We start from the raw sequence: 20,011 nt of genomic DNA, 5'->3' as shown, positions 1-20,011 counted from the left end.
ATATATATATATAGATATATATATATATTCTCCTGATGACTTCCATGTAGGAAACATGTAATTTAGTTATAATTACAGATCTTCTCTTGAGTTTGTCTCTCACATGTCCTAGTATAAACTCTTCAGTTCAAACCCTCCTGGGAGAACAGCTACAGCCAAAGCAGGATCATTAAAACATTGCCTTAAAGACTCTCTTTTAGCTGTAGGACTGCCTGATTCTACCATCGGTATTTATTTTAATTCCAAAATGTGAAATTATGCAAAAAGACTGGAAATACAGGTTTGTTTTTACACTGTTTGTTTTGAACATTATATATTTACAAAATATTGTGTCTAAAAACATGCTGCTTTTATAGATTAAAAAAGCTTCAGTACACCAACACCTGAACCTGGATTAGAGACTAAAGATACCTCCCACAGACTGTCAATCACTGATGCCATCTCACCTCCAGCACCAGCTTCTCATAAGGATGGTTGGTGTTCTTACACATATAATTATATACAACAGCCTGTTCGACCAATGAGAGAGAAAAAGATTAAAAGTGAATGTCATCTCAAACTCAGCAGCAAGATAAATTGCACAGTAGGAATAATTGACCTTTAAATGTGAGAAATTGACAAAAATAAATATGAGTTGAATCTTTTTAATATTTATAATTTTCTTTTCATCATAAGCAATAGCAGTACTGAATGGCCAAAACCTGACTTGATATTAAACTAACTATAAAGAATTTATCTCAACAGTCTGAGCCACTGAGCAGAGTCCACTTCCTTCTTCTTGCAAAATAACCAGCTCTTCCACTGCCTGCTGTGGATGGACCACGATGCACTGCTCTGTGTCATCCGATATTACCACTTCCACCAGCCCTGTCCCTGTGGGATTCTCTGAGCTTTCAGGAGTAAGAAGTAAGGATGTAGATGTTGGTGCGGACAGATTGTCCGTGTGCATGTAGACAACAGCATGCTGCATCTTGTCAGATGATTCCTCATCGCCTGCCCCTGCAGTCTGATCGTCTGTTTCCTTTCCTTTTCTTTCCTCCTGCCTCTCCTTCACTTGACTGCCCTCCTCTGGTGGTGCACTTCGTTGTGGGGAATTCTTCTTGGGTCTGCCCCTGACTGGCTTTGAGTGACTTGGGCTGAAAACAGCATCTTTGTTCTCTCCTCCATCATCTTCCATTAGTTCTTCCAGAGTTCCACTCTCTTTCCCATGCTGAGCCTGGTGTCGTAGTAGACTTTGTCTGGCAGTATATGATGCACCACAGTGGCAGCTGTATGGTTTCTCCATCGTGTGAGAGGACTTAATGTGTCTCCTAAGCTTGGTGGCCAAAGTGTAACCTGTGAAAGCAAAGAAATGACATTTTTTAGGAAGGATTATTGACATTTAATCAAAGTGACTGCTCACAGCTGTCTTCTCTCTATTTTGTGTTCCCACTCCTCTCTGTGATGTAAAATCCTCTGTGACATTTACATTTTATATAAAATGTCATCTATTTCTAGATATTAATATTTATGTATGAAGCCACCTATTGCTGTAGACTTTATTATTAGTTATAAAAATATATATAGTCTTTTATCTGTGAAATTGCTGGAATCAACCGAATGATGAGATTTGTTTTTATTTGGACTTATATATAAAAATAAATCTAATACCCCCACAGAACAAACCATCGTACGTGTATTTTTACCTTTTCCACAAATAGGGCAGTGATGGGGTCTTTCTCCTGTGTGCAGTCTTTCGTGGGACTTCAAGCTGTGTGGGTCCCTCAGTGATTTTCCACAGTGGCTGCAGAGGAAACCTCCACCCGTGTGGGAAATCATATGCCGACGTAATTCTTGCTTCTGGGAGAAACTCTGGTTGCACTGGGGGCAAGGGTATGGTTTCTCTCCACTGTGGATTCTCAGATGGCACTCTAGGTTTCCTGGAACAGCAGAATATGAGAATTTGCTCCTTTTCATTTTACCTGTAATCTTTGCTTCCAAAGAAATTGAGAAAAATATAGTATGACCTGGATGACAGAGAACCCACAAAGCCAAACATTTTAAAAAGTGACAATTTTTTGACAAAGTGACCAAGTTCATATAATACCTTTTTGGCTAAAGCATTTCCCACAGTGTTGACAGATATGAGGTTTTTCCCCAGTGTGAAGCTTCATGTGATTCCTTAGAGAGCTGGAATTTGCCAGCAGCTTTGGGCAAAGTGTGCACTGCACCTAAGAAAGAAATTCAAATAAATGTTCTTTATTTGTTTTCAGCTATTTGGTAGAAAAGGCCAGTGTGACGAGTTTTGCAAAAAGAAAAATGTTTCAATACAAAGATTGATCTTTATAGGGCTGTCAAATTTACCACATTAATACTGTTAAATCAAATTAAATAGATTTTGTGAAGATAAATCTGACTAAGCATTTCAAAGCATGGGCAAAATGACTCAGAGAGCACATTTAACCATCCATTCACTTATTGCATCTCTAACACATGCTTCAACTTCAGGTCCGACACCTGGCCTGGGACAGAGAAGTCAGTAAGTCTACAGCCAACCAGATGACTTACACAATAAAGAAATTGACATTGGACCAGTTAATACTGTTGAGAAAGAACTTCAGAGTTTTGAAAGCAAATTCTCTTGATATTTTTCTACACTCGTAATTTTGAAATGGTTAGAAACAAGTGGGTAACACGTACATAAAAATACGTTTAGATTTTTCTGAATTAATCATGAAAAATCCACAGATTCCCTGTAGTTAATCAGATTGAAAATAGTCATGTCACTACCTTTGGAAGCTGTGTGTAAACCATCCTACTGCAGTGAAGCTGGCGGTGAATGCGCAGGGAGGGACGGCGAGCAAATGCTTTGCCACAGTGCTCACAGGTGTAAGGTCTTTCACCGGTATGAAGGACCATGTGCTCCTTCAAGTCCCGCTTCAGCCCGTAGCTCTTCTCACAGTGAGGACAAGAGAACGGGCGTTCTCCTCGGTGACCCATCTGCATAAAAATATATATGTCATACCTATTCATCCAGCTATGGATCATAAAGACAAATAATTAAAGAAAGCAAAGTCTTTTGTGTGATGTCAGTTACATCACCCACCTGGTGAGCTCTAAAGCTCTCTGTAGAGGTGTAGCTCTTTCCACACTCTGTGCAGGTGAAAGGTTTCTTCTCTGTGTGGCTAAACTGGTGTTTCTTTAAATGAACCAGTTGGTAGAACTTTTTTCCACAGCTGGAACATCTGTACCGTCTCTCTCTGCTCCCTGGCTTCCATGTCGCTGCTGCTGTGGTAACCTGTGCATTACAGTGCACTGGTTTTAAAAGCACTTCCTTCTCTTGACCCTCTGTTTGTTGGGACTGGATGGTGAGAAAAGGATGCTGCTTCACCCGATTTGTCACACAGTGAACTAGTCGAGGTTTTGCAGCCAGACGTGAACTACAGCGGACGTGGGGGGTTGCAGAAGGGCCTTCGGAGTTAGCTGGTGTGTCCACAGACGACGGCACCACAATTTCATTTTTGTCTGTTATGGCTCTCTTCTCTGTCCCATCATCAGTGTAACTGTCCTGTTGTCTGTCATTGTCCTTCATCACCTGCAATAGAAATGTTTCTATATTTTTCGTCTTTTTGCTTTGGTGTGAGCGACTCCTCTTTATGTTCATTTCAGGGCAACTCTGCTCCTCTTCCTCCTCCTCTTGATTTTTCCTTTCATGTGTCTTTTCTGCCACATCTTTGTCTTCAACAGATTCCTTGTTAAGAGAGCTCTCCTGGAGTTTACCATCTCCTACATGCTGATCTGTCCAGTGACAAAATATAAGTTGGAATTTTTAAAAGAGGTTAGAAATATATTAATCAAGTTGATTCAAGTGTAATATTTATGTAAACAAGTAATTATAACTGTTGTCAGTGTGTCTTCCTTCATTAAAAAAATATAGTTATTACAAAATAAAAAACAATACCCAACAGATTGAGTGTAATTTTTACTTTCAATAAATTTCCCCCCATTATGAAGTGGATGTGGTTAAAGTGTTGGGTTTAACGACATACTTCCCCTTTAAGCAGCCTGCAGCTGATGTTTGATTTATTAGTATTTACTTTTCAGGTGAAGCACTCTTCACTTTGTAAGAGCACTTTAAAAATTATTCCCAAGGACATTTCAGTTTCTAAGAAACAGACAGATAAAATGGTCTCTTACTTTAACTGTCGACGATTGTTCATTCTCTTCAGTGAACAAAAAATATAGAATACAACTTGCATCATTGTGCATTTTTACCACAGCGTGTGTAAATAAAAAACGTGTGAATTGACTTTGTATTTTGAGCAAATGGATGTTATTATTCAAAATCAAATTGAACTTCCACATATAGAATTGTTGTGTACATTTTGACAGCCCTAAAACTTACAAATCAGTGCAATTTCCTTACTAATACAAATAATGACAATTTTGAAATTTTTGATGGATAAACACATCTTTAAAATTTTGTTATAGCATTTCCATCTATTTACTGTTATTATTATATTAATTATTATAGGATTATATTCACTCATAATGTTGTGAAATTAATTATAAAAAATAATTTCTGCATCTTACCTGTTTCCTGTGTGTCACTTCTCTCTGTTGTTTTCCTTTTTGCCACAGGGTAGTTGTAGAACACAAGCTCTGTTCCAGGTTGGATGTCTTGACACACACGCAGACACACATCCACACACTCGGCCACACACTCTTCTCCACACGCACACTGCACTACAACATTCTGCTGAGCTCTGCATGGCGTCTGACATGCAAAGCTGAGAAGGAAAGAAAAATAGCAGACGTTTGAACAGCTTTCAGGAATTTACTTGATATACTATAATTCGTTTGCAAATACATTTGTATTGCTTGATATGGTTATGTTTATTGTAGGGATTGAATTTTATTTCTTTAGATGTTTTCAGACATAATACACCTTTACATTTTATAAAAGGTCAAAGTTGATGGCAAAATACAATATAAATTGAGTGTTCTGTTCACTTCAGAAAAACTGAACTCAACACAGATCTGACCCAATACAGGAAAGGATTAGAGTTTAAACCATTTTACACAGCAAATCTAAACCTTTAAACGGCAGCTGTTAAATATTGTTACCGAAATACCGAAACACAATGCATTGGTCAACAGAACTTTAAAGGATTTCATTTTTTCCTTAATTGTTTTTCCTACTGTTTCTTTTTTTTTTAATTTTTAGAAAAGTTTTAATAATATTCTGTAACTGTTGATACTGTTGGTCTTTCAAATGTTTTGTTTTCTTCTGTTAAATTAAAAATACAGAAATTCAGACAAAAAAAAAAGTTCTAAAGTGTCGTCAAAAGTGTGTCGCCTTACTTGGTCAAAACAGCTTTTTGCAGTAGAGTCTTCTTGCCTAGATCAGTCTCAATCAGTTCCTATAAAAACAATACATATATATTAAAACCATATGGACTATAGTATATGATCATTAATGTTGTTTAACCACCGCCCTCCCAACATACACACGATCATACAAATGAATAATGGTGGCTGCCCCTCCAGCTGATGGCGCTCTAGATGACCGCCTATATCATCTATGCCAAGACCACAGCCAGCCCAGTTGCTGGAAAACAATTTCTTGATGTATTTTTCTTCACACCATAACCAAAACATTGTAACGTTAGATTCTTGTTTTAAGTTGTAAAGATTTCCATTACTCAGTTCCACTGTGTACAAAAAAAAAGCACTTTTGTGTTTCTGAATGTGGATTGATTGTCTGCAATTATGATAAGTCTTCTTTGTCTATAACAATGATTCAACTTTCTCAAATAGCAAAAAGCAAAACTTTGCATTATCTTCCCAAGGGTTTGGAGACAGAAGTGTTACTTTTGTATGTATGCACAAAAGAAAAAGTGGTTACATTTACAAAGATGCTGCTAGCAAAAGGAAATAAAAACACCAGAGAAGGTTAACACTGCAATTCTCCGGTATACTCAGGTTTGTATTGTGTTTTTTTTTTTCTGATTCAGAGACAGTTGTTGTAATTTCTAGAACACTTTTGTTTTTGCTAAAAGGAAAATATAGTGGGACACAAATAAAGATTAAAAATGTAAAAATAATTTAAAATAATAAAAAATAAAAAATGTTAAATACATAATGTTTCCAAAATATTAAAGCCAACAATCTTTGGACTAAATATTATTCAAAAAAATCAAATTCACTGAGCTGAAAGGTGAAGCATCTGTCTGAGGGCAAGATTACAGCCAGCCTGATCTGCTAGGGAAAAAAAGTATTACTCCTTTATATTGAATACGTGTACATTGAGGTTACCTTATCTTTCTCCCTTCGACTCGTTTTGAATTCAGTGTTCATTAAAAGTTCACACTTTGGAGTCACTGAATCCACTTGATTCCTCCATGCCCACTCTGTGTCTCTGCTCAGTGTGAATCCTGCCTCAAGTGAGCGTCCGACCCACCACAGTCCCAGCCTGTACTCACATAGCTGTGATGGTCCCACGGCAAAACCAGGTGGAAGTAACGTAGAGACAAATGATGTGAGACCAGACAGACTGGCAGAACTGAGGTCAGCCATCAACCTGAGCAGAAAGACAAATAAAATGTGGTGGAAAACTGAACAGGGTTGAAGTGTAAGGTTTACACAGCGAGTGTGTATGTCGACATATTTGCCACTGCCCTAGTTCGATTTATTAAAACAAGAAAACAAAAGCACCATTGACCTAGAAGTTCGCAATAATTCTAACAAGTGAAAGCAAATTATTGTCACTGATGCACACCACACCACACCACACCAAATTTTCCCTCAGCCTTCAACCCATCACTATGGTAAACAGGGAGAAGTGAGTGCCTTAGGAGCAGTGGAGAAGGTGCCATGCTCAGTGCACCTCAGCTGTGGCTCACTTCAGTGTCTATCATTAGTATTAAATATTAGTAGTAGTATCTTCTAACATATCTTGAATATAGAAAAAATGTTAACTACTGATCAATTATTTGACAAAAATTATGCTCAACTGTGACTATTTTAAAAACGGGTTATTGTAGTTTGCAATTATCAAAGACTAACTAACGCAGGGCAAATGTATTTCTGGCCAACAACAATCACGGCCTGTTGACCACCAGCGTGTTTACAGAGCTTTCAAAAATGTACTATGTACTTTATATTCCAGGGCGACGTTTCTATTTTTCTTATCACAGTACACATTTGCTTACCTGAAGGACAGTAACGTTCCTAACGTTTGATTTTAATAGCGCGTTAGCACAGTTGAGGTTCAGAAGGATAAGTAATCGAAAATCAAAACTTAACAAAATGTAAATAATTGTTTGAGTTAACATGTATATATTCGGCAAATTAACATAATTTTCAATATCTTATTTTGTATTTTCGCGGATTATTTGTTCCTGCAAAAACTCCGGGAAAGCACTTCAGAGCCATTATTTAGCAAAGAAACACGATCGCTAAGCAGTCCTACTCGTATAAAGTCCGGGCGGAAAAGAGTGTGAGCGTAGAGTGGTTCCTGGTGCCGTTGACGGTTGCATTTTATATATATATATAATACTCCAACAAAGTACAACAATAAAATAATACTACTAATAATAAGGCAGCTACAATAACAGGGGCTTACATATGTTGACTTTGGCTCTGGGTCCTTAGCAGAATAAACAAACAAAAAAAAAGGATATAGAATGGAGGTATGCCTTGTGAGGTGTGGCACCAAGGATTCTTGAAAAGGGCTCTGTTTGATTTAAGGCAACAGTGATGCAATGTGCAACCCTTAAAATTTACTCAAATGTTGTTCTTATGAGTCATTGTTGTTTACCTCTGCTGCTACCACAGAAACACTGAGCTCACTGAGAGTCACGCATAAGTGAATCAGTGAAAGGCTTGTTTGTTGTCTGTACCTGGTGTTTGTGGGTGGTGGTTTTTCCGAAATAGTGGAGCACTTACAGCTAATCATTGTAGTTAAATTTGAAACCAGGAAATGTGCTTAGTTAACATATTTATCTAACAGTGCTGGGTACATAGACATGAGAGAGAGCCAAGGTTGCTACAGAAAATTAAGGACCACAGTGCTTCACTCATCCTTAGAGCATCTTTAGACTATAGCTATTCAAGCAGTAAGCATGTGTTGGTTTATGTTAGAAAAAAAATAGGATTGAGAATGAGAATTATAGGATTAAAACCAATGTTTGCATATTTATGATATCACCCTATGTGTGTGAGTAACAATTTCTTGTACATAAAATGCTTTATCTGCTTCAGCAATGTGTTGCATCTATAATACAGTAAGTGATGCAAGTGTCTCTTGAGTTATGCTTTACTATGCTTTTTAAAAAGCCTCAATGTCCTCAGTGATCAAGGCACAGACAGATACACCCACACACAACTGCACACAAACACCTACATAATACTTGTTTTTATTATTTTCATATGATTAGGATAGGAAGAATTTCAACAGACTTGATCTTTATTTACTGAGTAGTCAAGGTTATAGCATATGATTAAACAACTTTTAATCTGAAGCAAGAGAACTTGGTTTATTATGGAATAGACACAGTAAGCTTGATGGAGGCACAGCCCCCGCAACAGTGAATGAAACAAAACAAGTAAAGAGAGAAAATAAGGATGTTCATACCGTCCGTGTGCACCATGATTACTTCTGAGGTTACAAAAATAATCTGTTCAATTTCAGGTTTATTGCTTCACATAAACACTATGTCCTGCACAGTCTGGTAAAAGGAGACGTGACCTAAACACAGAATTAACAAACTATGAGTTACACTGCTGGTATAATGTGTATCAGTAACCTGTTAAATCTAATATACCGTTGACTGCATGCTGCACTTTGCATCTTGACCTTGTGATTAATGATTTATTCTGCCATCAAGACAATGACACTGTGAAAAATCAATAAATAATTAGTTTTAGGCTCACCACACAAAAATCCTTTGTGTGCTGTCTTTACATTTAAATAATATATTACCTATTTTTTGTGTGTTTTTTTTTTCACATGGTACTGGATAAAATGTGCAATAAAACCACACTTAATAAAAACAATAATAGTAATAATAGCAACATATAAGAACAACAAAATAAGAATTACTTGTAAATTCGTGTACATGATGTTTGTGTAGACCTCTGCACAAATTTGATTTGATAAATAGTCTCATGGCACCCCACTTAATCCATCCATCCATCCATATTTGTGCCTGATAAAACGTCATTATACGTAATCCAAATTAATTAATTATGGTCACTTTTCAAGTAACAGCAGATGCATCAGAGAAAAGGGAAATGGGCCGCTGTGTTCTGAGGTACAACAGTAAGACTAAACCTGTCACAGAAATGACTTTAGGAAAATAAAAATATTTTCCTCAGATTTTACTTCTTATTTTAATCTTCTCAAACTAAACCAAGTGCAAGTTTTTTTTTCTATTGAAATTCCAAATGTGTTTTTTCTAGTGTTTCATTTAAATGCCACAAAATATATTTGCAACAAAAAATTGCAGAGGGCAAGTTCTTTTCATTTTCATCTTTTACAGTTTCATATCATAATGAACTAAAATGTTTTTTTTTTTAGTATTTGCAGGTGGAGAAAAACAGAATGCTTTACCTTAGTGCTGAACTTTTCACTTGGTGCTCTCTGCACTGTAACCTTCTGAATAATGTCCACAAAAGATGATTTTTTTTTTATTCATACCCTCTATGTTATTCATTTAAAAAAAGAATAGATTCTTCTTTTTCTTCTCAGGTAAACCTGTGACTGGATCCTGAACTCCTGGTTTTTCTTCGCCATAATCTTTTTTCTGCACCAAGGGATGAATGAGAATAGTGACTCATAAAATGCGATTTTCACAAATATTTGTTTGTAACATGGTGTCACAGAGAGCACACTCACCATTTATACACTCCACTTGGGGCTTCTCCCACTGGCCATCTGCTCTGCAGCGAATGACTGGTGGATGGCGCTGTTTAAATCCTGAGTTACATTGATATCGGATTATGTAGTTGACTGGGTACTCATCTCTCTTGTTACCAAACATGTGGGCATTGTCCACTACTGGCGGTGAACCACAAGACACTGAGGACATGAGCAGAAGTGAGAATTGGTCAGCCTACTGTGGATGGTTCTCTAACAGCAGCTCTGACAAAGAGTCCTCCCTATTTTAGGTTCAACTTCAGCATTTTTTTAACCTCTGATTCCTACAAAACTGCTATTTTAGGTAAACAGAAAATACATTTACATATTTAATATTGTGTAAATGTATTTTTTTTAATTTAATTCAGTATTGAAATTGAAATTAATTTCCCAATGTTGTGCTTCCACACAATGGCTCCACACTGCCTGGGGGGTCAGCCCCCAATTTTGGAAAGCAGTGACCACCTGGACACAAAGATTAATTTGAAATGGAAAATTAAACAATGTTAATTCTTTTTTCATTTATATACTTCCCAACACTCACAGAAGAACATGTTTTCACCTAAGCATTCATCAACTATAGTAATTGTTCAGTAATGGAAAAACCATATCAGAGGTGGACTGTATTGTGTAACATCATACTTTACCTGGACCTTTTTTGCAGGTGAATGGTAGGTGGTAATTACAGGGCACATCATTCCACTGTCCATTTTCATGCCAGATCATCACAACACAGTCTTCTCCAGAATGAAAGTAATTGTCTGGTTGATTTGGTCTCCAGTTCTCATATTGCTGAAGAAAAGACATAAAAATATATCTATAACACTGAAAATGATGTAATTTGTTTTAGTTTTTTGCTCTGTCATGACAGTTTTACTTCAGAGTTGTTGGTGGCACCCTCGGTTCTGGCTGGTTTCAACAGAAGATCATTTTCCTCTGACTTATCATGTGCTGTGCCCACCATTGAAACCTCACCACATTCTATGCCCTGCCATGTACAGAGAAACATGGCACTGGAGTTTTCTCACTCACCAAAGGTGTGCCATCTGTCCAGCGGAAATCGTTTTGCACTGTCTTATCATTCAGCCCAATCCACTGATAGTCTTGAGCGTTTGCTGTGATAAAATAAATAAAAACACGTTTTTAATTTTGACTTTTTCTTTATATCTTCATTTACCTTTTAATTATTCATTGTATAAAATGTACCATACAACAGACTCACAATTTACAAAATCTTGCTCCTCTGGAGTAACAATGCTGACCAGGTGAGCACTCAGATCCCTGCAGCGATTCTCTGCATCCACCCACACCTCTCTGTCAATGAAGTGGAGGTAGCAGCTCCCCTGAAACTTAGTCCAACCATCTTCACACTGCTGCTCGTCTGCAGCCGCAGACCAAGGAAGAATCATTACTGAACATTAAGTCACTTAAGATTTTCTAGGATACACTTCACATCTTGTACCTTTAAATACTTTTACAACTTCACACGGGTAAGATTAGTTGTAAACAATCCCTGGCACAGACTTACACTGTTACGTTCTCATGATTTCTCCAAACAAGCGTCCCAATACAGGAGGTAAAAGAACAGCTAGCTTAATATAGCTTTTTATTTTAACTAGAAGAAAATCAATTTTCCGTAGCTTCATTTATTCTGTTGCTGTCTTATTTTCCAATTTCATGAAGGTTTCCAGTGGTTTATTGTATGGTCTATACTGCAAATGCATGTCATGTGTTTTTATTATTCATACAGTTTGTATGGTCTATACTGCAAATGCATGTACTGTATGCATGTAACTGACATTTAGCATCGCTGGTTGAAAAGTGTTATTGTGTTTCAGCGGCATATAATGAATGCTTTTTGAGGCTAATTATCTCAGGCAGAAGCAATACAACAACAAGCCTTATAACCAACATGCGTTTTCTTCTGCCTATTTATATCTGTTGTACCAAGTATCAAGGTCATCAAGGAACGGAAGGACACTAAATGCAAAAACGTTCCTGGCAAAGAAATGTGTAGGACAAAACATAACGACCATTAATATGATAACATTATCATATAAATGACCATAAGCACGGGGAGTGTTATTAATCATAAATGTGACATTAGAAATTATTGTGCACTATAGACTCTATATGATTAATTTCAGCAGGGTAACATAACTCAGCAGTGTTCTTTGGGTTATTGTATAAAGAAATACAACACAGTAATTTCTTGAATATTCCCTGCTACTCATACTGTACGTTTTCCACACTCTTTGTCCCTATCCAATAGCAGACCCAGTAAGAAACAGATTTGTCTGATAGTCACATCGCAGGACTATATGTGCACGTAGCATCACTGACGTTTATCATCATCAGTGATGTTCGACATCACCTGACCTGTTAAGTTTTTGTTTTTTTTTAAAGCTGTTGTTAGTATTGCTGAAGCTGAAGCTGATCTCGTACCAATCTCACAATGTTCCCCTCCGTAGCTGGGCAGGCATAAGCATTTGTAAGAGTCTGCACTCTCCACACAGGTGGCTCCATTGGCACAAGGATTGGAGTGGCACACATCTACCTCTGCAAAAAAGGGTTTGCGGTTGACACTACGGTTTAAGCACAGGATAGAGGAAGATAGTGCAGCGTATGGAGCGAGGTATATGGAGTGAAGCAGGTTTATTAATCTGCACAGGCAGTGAACAACACTGGAGATGCTACTGCAACTAATGCAGATTATACTTAATGTATATTTTGTCATTTATGTATGAGCCTTTTAAATTCTAATAATGAGGATTTTAATTCTGTAAAAAATCCCAATTATTTTGTTTAAAATGGCAAAAATGATAAATATTGCATTAAGTTTTTATTAGAGTGGAACGAGAGCAAACAGTGTCAGAGAAGAGATGTGGTTTCGGCATAAACTCAATAGATCTACTAGCAGGCCAAGAGGCAAAAACAACAAACAAGCACAATTGATAAGCCAACAACACACAGACATTACAACTTTGAATTCACATTGGTTCAACAAATAAAGTGAGATGCACGGCAGATGCAGACCAATTAATAAGAAGGACAACAAAATTAGAAGTGAATACATAAACCGTCACGTGAGTGCAAAACACAACAGGTCAAAACAAGAGAGAAAAGAGTAAGAGGACGGAGACAACAAGTGAAGTCTGTTCAAACATCACACTTCTATGATGAGAAGAACATGCAACGGTTTGAGGACTCACCATGGCAGAGAGCTGCACCGTCTTCGACCGTACACAGATCAGCACCACAAGGATTAGGTTCACAAGGGTTGACTTTATCTGAACAAAAACATTTGTCATTTATTTTGGATTTTTTTTTTTGATTTAAAAGTAAAATACATTCTAACTTGTTATTCATCTAAATTATAAGTACGTTTTACGTGTAATAAGTTATGAATATAAATACAGATTAAATTTATAATTTAAAACATACATCTATGGTACTATGTATTTATTTACTATATTCTTATATTTATTTATGCATCACTTATTTTCTTAGATCATTTAGACAATTATTCCATACTGATTATTATAATTTTACTAGGTGTCACAGTCTGGCAGGTCATTTACAGATACAGACATTAGTAGTAGTAGAGGCATTCGTACTGAGTATATACTACGTCCACCAGTTATTAAATTCATCTCAAAGCCTAAGCATGCACATCATCATCACTTACTGCCTTTATCCTGAGACAGACATTTATCTAATATCAAAGTAAAAAGTTTAAAAAAAAGTGAATTGAGGTTTGCTCACCTGTCACTGCCTCTCCTTGTCCCATGATTCCCAGTGTTCCTACTGGTGTTAGTGCAACATCACCACTAGGAGCAGCTAGTCCCGCTGGGGCAAGTGCAGGCCCAGGTGTCACATAGAAATGTTCAGGGTTCTGTGATGCACTGGTGATAAGAATCTCCTCTGAAGTGCTCTCTGTAACTGTCATATCACTAAATGGAGAGGGCAGCGCCACCTGGTGCAGATATCCAGAAGAAACACCTGAGGAGCCGCTGCCACTGCTGCCACTGGTGCCACTGCTGCCACTGGTGCCACTGCTGCCACTGGTGCCACTGCTGCCACTGGTGCCACTGCTGCCACTGGTGCCACTGCTGCCACTGGTGCCACTGCTGCCACTGGTGCCACTGCTGCCACTGGTGCCACTGCTGCCACTGGTGCCACTGCTGCCACTGGTGCCACTGCTGCCACTGGTGCCACTGCTGCCACTGGTGCCACTGCTGCCACTGGTGCCACTGCTGCCACTGGTGCCACTGCTGCCACTGGTGCCACTGCTGCCACTGGTGCCACTGCTGCCACTGGTGCCACTGCTGCCACTGGTGCCACTGCTGCCACTGGTGCCACTGCTGCCACTGGTGCCACTGCTGCCACTGGTGCCACTGCTGCCACTGGTGCCACTGCTGCCACTGGTGCCACTGCTGCCACTGGTGCCACTGCTGCCACTGGTGCCACTGCTGCCACTGGTGCCACTGCTGCCACTGGTGCCACTGCTGCCACTGGTGCCACTGCTGCCACTGGTGCCACTGCTGCCACTGGTGCCACTGCTGCCACTGGTGCCACTGCTGCCACTGGTGCCACTGCTGCCACTGGTGCCACTGCTGCCACTGGTGCCACTGCTGCCACTGGTGCCACTGCTGCCACTGGTGCCACTGCTGCCACTGGTGCCACTGCTGCCACTGGTGCCACTGCTGCCACTGGTGCCACTGCTGCCACTGGTGCCACTGCTGCCACTGGTGCCACTGCTGCCACTGGTGCCACTGCTGCCACTGGTGCCACTGCTGCCACTGGTGCCACTGCTGCCACTGGTGCCACTGCTGCCACTGGTGCCACTGCTGCCACTGGTGCCACTGCTGCCACTGGTGCCACTGCTGCCACTGGTGCCACTGCTGCCACTGGTGCCACTGCTGCCACTGGTGCCACTGCTGCCACTGGTGCCACTGCTGCCACTGCTGCCCTCTCCACTGTACGCCACTGACCCCAGTCCCTCTTCTATAATTGGTGCAGTGTCTCCAGATGTTTCCTTCATGAAATCACCACTCAGGAATGATACACTACCTACTTGTCCACTTGCAGAGGATTCTGATCCAGACATGTCTGATCCAGAGCCAGATCCAGATCCAGAGATGAAAGTAAAGCTTCCAAATCCAGATAAATAATCACCACTTCCATGTCCAGAACTGTAATGTAAAATCCCAGAAGCCTCTTCTTCTCCAGAAGACGATGATACAAGCTGAGTGAAACCAGATCCCACAAATGTGATTCCAGAAAAGAAACCTGAGGTACTTCCAGAAGCTGAGCCACTGTGATCACCATTGAAGGTGTATCCTGAGCCGCTCTGCATAAGGTCCCCACTGAGCTCATATTCTTTGTTGGGAATTTGAGTTGGTGTATCAACCAGGTCACCATCTATCAGTAAAATGTGAGTGTCTCCACTCCCCGAAAATTCCCCTGAGTATCCACTAGCACTTCCAGAGAATAATCCAGATGGAAAGCCACTGAAGCCAGAGAACTCCTGCTCTGTAACAAAACCAGAATTCATGCCAGAGAACTGTCCACTTCCTCCTGATCCGTCTGGAAAATAGTCTCTATCGGTAGAGCTGAAACCAGATCCAGTCTGATCCCCGCTACCACTGAGACCTCCAGACCCTGTCTCAGATACAGGAAAGATTAGAATTTCTGTGCTTCCTTCTCCAGCTTCCTGAATGTTGCCTGAAAACAGACTGTCTCCAGAAACAAGTCCTTCAGAGCCCGAAAAAGTTACAGAAATTTCAGATTCTTCTCCACTACCACCTGACCCTGAAGAGACAACACTACTGAGACCTGATCCTCCAAAGGACAGGTCAGCACTTGCACTACCAGTAAGGTCACCTGATCCAGAGAAATCTCCAGAATTAACCTGCTCTCCAGAGCCAGAGACATCTCCAGAGGTGATTTCCTCTCCAGAGCCAGAGAGGTCTCCAGAGCTAAGTTGTTCTCCAGAGGCAGAAGTGTCTCCCGAGGTCATGTGGTCTACAGATCCAGAGGTTATTTGGTCTCCAGAGCCAGAGGTATCTCCAGAGCCTGAGGTATCTCCAGAGCCAGAGGTGTCTCCAGAGCCTGAGGTGTCTCCAGAGCCTGAGGTATCTCCAGAGCCTGAGGTATCTCCAGAGCCTGAGGTATCTCCAGAGCCTGAAGTGTCTCCAGAGCCAGAGGTTGCTTGGTCTCCGGAGCCTGAACCGGAGCCTGAACCAGAGCCTGATGTTTCAACAGGAGTTGGATAAGCAACGGTGGGAGTAACTAGAAAAATATTTAATAAGGACAATTGTAAAGAACAAACAACACGTGACAGATGTACTGAATTGTTCATCGTTCAATCAAGGCTTACCAGGCATCAACAAATCAGAAATGGATGTCTGGTTGAGAAAAGCCTCCTGGGTTTCTGTGATATTCAGCCCAGTTTCATTTACAAATAGAAGATAGTCAGCTGCAGAAGAATCAGGACAGAAGTAAAGAAAAATGCATTTAAATAACATTGATGAATGATGAAAAATTCATAATTACCTCCGTACCAATCAAACCAGGAGTTACTTTCAGGAAAATGTTCCTGGTTGGACTGTATGAACATATTTATTTTACTAACCTGTTGCAGGTACTACAGAGCCTCTGCTGGGCTCCCTGCCTACATCAGGCTGAGCAGTGACTGACTCTAACTGGTCCGTGATCAGCTCCGTGGCCTCAGGTGGTTGGGGTAGTGGCAGTTCAGTGGGGCTGTCTGTGTAAGTGAAGTCCACAGCAGTTGGTCGCTGAGTCTCCAGCTGCCCCACAGCTTCACTCTCTGTTGTTGTTCTCCTGAGGAACACGTCTGCGCTCTGTGTCACTGTAGTAACACTCAGCATACCACTGCCTTCTTCTACAGCGCCTGAACCTTCCTCATCAGGAGACTCTGGAAATAATTTGGTGGGAGAAAAGTCCATCAAATTTGAGATTGTGTTTGCATTATGCTTTTTCCTTGTTAATTAATTGACAAGAACATTGTAGAACAAAATTTTACTCTCCCAGGTATTTTTTGGAAATGATCAATAATTGATATTGGAAAATAGTGTAGATACGAGTATACTTTCTAATAATAACCCACCTGTGTAGCAAAAACAGTCATAGCGGGACTCAGGTAATGGATATCCAGTCTGATTTGTGTGGAGATAAACCGTCCTCACTCCCAGGAGACCCCCTCCACACTGTGGCCTGGGAATGTTGATAGGATAGCGAACACTCCTATCCCTCAACCAGCCAGCATTACAGACATCCATCCCACCTTGCCAGGCCAGATAGAGTTGACCAGTGGTAGCCAGCTGAGCACCGTGTTTGGAACATGCCACTGTAGCTTCAAAGAAACTAAACTTCTCTGCAGATGCAGTGTAGAAAACTCTGCCTGTAAGAGTATTTTAATAATAGATGAGCAGTGAAATAAGTAAACACATAACACAACTGGGTGATTTTAAAGAGATCAAAGCCTGATCAATAGACTACCTGTCATCTTCTCTGCAAAGCAGTAGACATCATATGTCTCATTAAGATCTCTCACTCCATATGTCCTGATGCCTGGCACATGCTCTTTGTCACCGTAGCAGTTTACACGAGGATCATGGATTGGGTACCTGAGGTTTAAATTTAAGAAATAAATGTATTTCTTTATACATCTCTTCTATATCAAAACATGAATATGAACATGTAAACTACTGACTGGAAATCTATCTATCTATCTATCTATCTATCTATTGATCAATCAATCAACCAATCATGACACACCGACCTGACGGTTTGATCAGTGAGCCAACCAGCATCACACTGGTGGAAACCATCATCATAGGCTGCTTGGAGCTGTCCAGGTGAAGCCATGACTGCACTGTTTTGGGCACACGCTGCCTGCGCGTTTTTAAAAGTCAGAGTATAGCGTCCCATGATGGGCCTGTAGTGGAATACAATACCTGGGAGGATAAACAGAAGCAGCAGTTAAAAGTTAAAACATGTCACAAGTTTTATCATGTTATCATATAGAACACCATTTATAAGGTTTATGTCAAAGAACATTTGAGGGTGAAATAAGTTGGATACAGAAAAAAAAATTATTATGAATAAACATATTTATATATATAACTGTGTAAAATTAAAAAAAATTCACATCACAAGCAAATACCTTGAACCTGCACGTGGACAATGCCGTGGTTATCCTCAATACCATGTTGAACCTCACAGCGATACGCCCCTGTGTCACTGGACCGCAGCTCAGATAATTGGATGCCAGCGTCTGTTGGGGTTTTGGGGTAACCCAACAGATGAACTCTGTCCAGGTACTTCTCTGTGATACGCACTTGTCCTTCCAAGGCCACAAGGATGGTAGTAACCTTTTCTTTGGTGACATGGCTCCATTTAATGCGATGAGACAGTGGAGCGATGGTGGGTGCTCCAGGATCTGGAACAGTGTTGTCCTACAACAGTCACAAAAATGATTTTTTTTTAACTGCGTGTAAAAAAAACAACAAAATGTGAATAATTATTTCGAGTCATAACGTCATTCTTTATATAACCTAAAGCTTGATGTTTTAACAAAACACTCTTAATTTAGCCAATAGTGACTTGATAGTATTCTAGACTACTTTACTGTAGTTACTGAAGCTACTGAAGAAGTTTTAAGGGAATTGTAATATTTGCTATTTGTATTGTTTATATTTGCTATTAAAACAAGGCTACAAAAGCAAAATACAAACCTTAAAGAAACATGGTAGTATCATTGTTCCTCCCAATAGAGGTTGCTGTGTCCCCACAAGAGGGATAGCAACAGATAGCACGTCTTCTGGATCTATGAAAACAGAGTAAATTATATACACTGTATATAACAGAATATTAGGAAACAGCGCAGCAATATTATTATTTTACCGTACATACTGTATCATTATAGGTCTCACCCATGAGAGAATGCTCGTCATAAACATAGTCAAAAGTTGCTGAGATGATGCTCAGGCACATGGACAGGAACACAATCCGCTGTATCATACCTGGGAAAAGAATATGTAAAATATTAGCAATTATTCTCAAGAATATACATCATCATCATTCTGTATGTGCTGTGTGATGTGTGTTATTGTGTGTGACAGAATATAATATTGACTCTTTTTTCTTTACTTCAGAATAGTTTAGCATCTTCATGTAAATCAAGGGAAAAGTGGCAAACTTTCAAGTAATAGTGTTAAGGATAGTGTTAGGGTTAGATTGTGTTTGAAACCTCCAGGGACTGGGATGTGGTGATTCAGCAGCTACATGTGTGTGAGCATGGATTTTGGTTAATTTGACACAACATTCATGCAGTTTCTGCAGTAAGGTCCACCCCTACAAAGACTCTCATAAGACCTGATCTGTCTGTCCTCAAGCCTGAAGTATTATGGCAGTACTTACGACACCAGGGCTAAAGTAAACAGCAGGGCGTATGTTCCAATGCCCTTCCTTTCCATTACATCTCAACACTGCTCTTATTCAGGCAGGAGATTTAGAGAAGTGGGAGACATGATGGGAGGAGTCGAAGGTGAGGCAATGACAAGGCTTAACTCCTTCTCCCTGTTCACCTTGGGGACACACCACTTCAATGTCCAATTAAGTGTTTTATCAAACATGCTTTATACATACCTGGGACACAGGAACTGAAATGTTTCTAATGCAAAAACACCTAAATATTACAACAGTAATGATTGTTCCGGTTGGCGGATTACTAAAATTCAGTTTTACCTTTAATTAAATATATATATATTATATTTTTTTTGTATGTTACATTTTAAAAAAGCTAAGATAACTTTGGCTCTAACAGTCAAATTGTGTTGTATATTTATATTTTTCCTATTTATACTTTACTATATACTTTACATTGTTTCCTTTTTTAAAAGACTATTCTGTTGACAAAATAGAAAAGTGGGGAAACAAAACAACAATAATTTTAAAATACAAACAAAAACTTTTATGGCATAATTAAATAAATACAGTTTGATGTAGTTCATGAAAAGTCAACACACAACTTAGAAGTTGCATGCAACTGTGACAAAGCATACTGAAAAAGACATAAAATAT

General features: G+C 39.5%; 2 protein-coding genes across 3 annotated transcripts; both read right to left on the bottom strand.

Moving 5' to 3' along the window:
- Positions 1 to 58: 58 nt before the first annotated feature.
- Positions 59 to 7,707, bottom strand: znf408 (zinc finger protein 408). Of its 2 annotated transcripts, none has more exons than XM_008337122.3 (9): positions 7,607 to 7,707; positions 6,298 to 6,562; positions 5,344 to 5,402; positions 4,573 to 4,769; positions 3,086 to 3,777; positions 2,770 to 2,979; positions 2,087 to 2,210; positions 1,686 to 1,919; positions 59 to 1,335 (listed from the first exon to the last, which is right to left on the bottom strand). In XM_008337122.3, coding segments are annotated over exons 1-9 (2,397 nt in total). In that variant the 5' UTR covers positions 7,609 to 7,707; the 3' UTR covers positions 59 to 721. The 2 variants fall into 2 exon arrangements, with proteins under 2 accessions (XP_008335344.1, XP_008335345.1); XM_008337123.3 differs by lacking the exon at positions 7,607 to 7,707 and adding an exon at positions 7,194 to 7,516 and having other exon boundaries at positions 60 to 1,335.
- Positions 7,708 to 8,472: 765 nt separating this feature from the next.
- Positions 8,473 to 19,657, bottom strand: LOC103398492 (aggrecan core protein-like). Its single transcript, XM_025053602.1, has 15 exons — positions 18,862 to 19,657; positions 18,664 to 18,755; positions 18,093 to 18,384; positions 17,709 to 17,883; positions 17,426 to 17,553; positions 17,034 to 17,327; positions 16,539 to 16,841; positions 14,856 to 16,252; positions 14,538 to 14,582; positions 13,667 to 13,877; positions 12,347 to 12,460; positions 11,124 to 11,282; positions 10,934 to 11,016; positions 10,549 to 10,693; positions 8,473 to 10,063 (listed from the first exon to the last, which is right to left on the bottom strand). Exons 1-15 carry the CDS (start codon positions 18,947 to 18,949, stop codon positions 9,819 to 9,821), a joined length of 3,771 nt encoding a protein of 1,256 aa, XP_024909370.1. The 5' UTR covers positions 18,950 to 19,657; the 3' UTR covers positions 8,473 to 9,818.
- Between the last annotated feature and the right edge of the window lie 354 nt (positions 19,658 to 20,011).

Source organism: Cynoglossus semilaevis, unplaced genomic scaffold, assembly GCF_000523025.1.
Source record: "Cynoglossus semilaevis isolate Cse_v1.0 unplaced genomic scaffold, Cse_v1.0 scaffold1699, whole genome shotgun sequence".
In the NCBI taxonomy this organism is placed as follows: Eukaryota; Metazoa; Chordata; class Actinopteri; order Pleuronectiformes; family Cynoglossidae; genus Cynoglossus; species Cynoglossus semilaevis.
This window is presented reverse-complemented; position numbering and strand designations above follow the sequence as displayed.

Bases quoted from the DNA above. Each gene is read 5' to 3' on its own strand.
- znf408 (XM_008337122.3), bottom strand. The intron at 5,403-6,297 runs GTAACCTCAATG...TTGTTTTTATAG, and splicing joins GTCGAAGGGAGAAAGATAAG to GAACTGATTGAGACTGATCT. The intron at 4,770-5,343 runs GTAAGGCGACAC...TTTCCTTCTCAG, and splicing joins CAAAAAGCTGTTTTGACCAA to CTTTGCATGTCAGACGCCAT.
- LOC103398492 (XM_025053602.1), bottom strand. From the start codon at position 18,949: ATGATACAGCGGATTGTGTTCCTGTCCATGTGCCTGAGCATCATCTCA. The intron at 18,756-18,861 runs GTGAGACCTATA...CTGTTTTCATAG, and splicing joins TGACGAGCATTCTCTCATGG to ATCCAGAAGACGTGCTATCT. The intron at 16,253-16,538 runs GTTAGTAAAATA...TGAACAATTCAG, and splicing joins CTCTGTAGTACCTGCAACAG to TACATCTGTCACGTGTTGTT.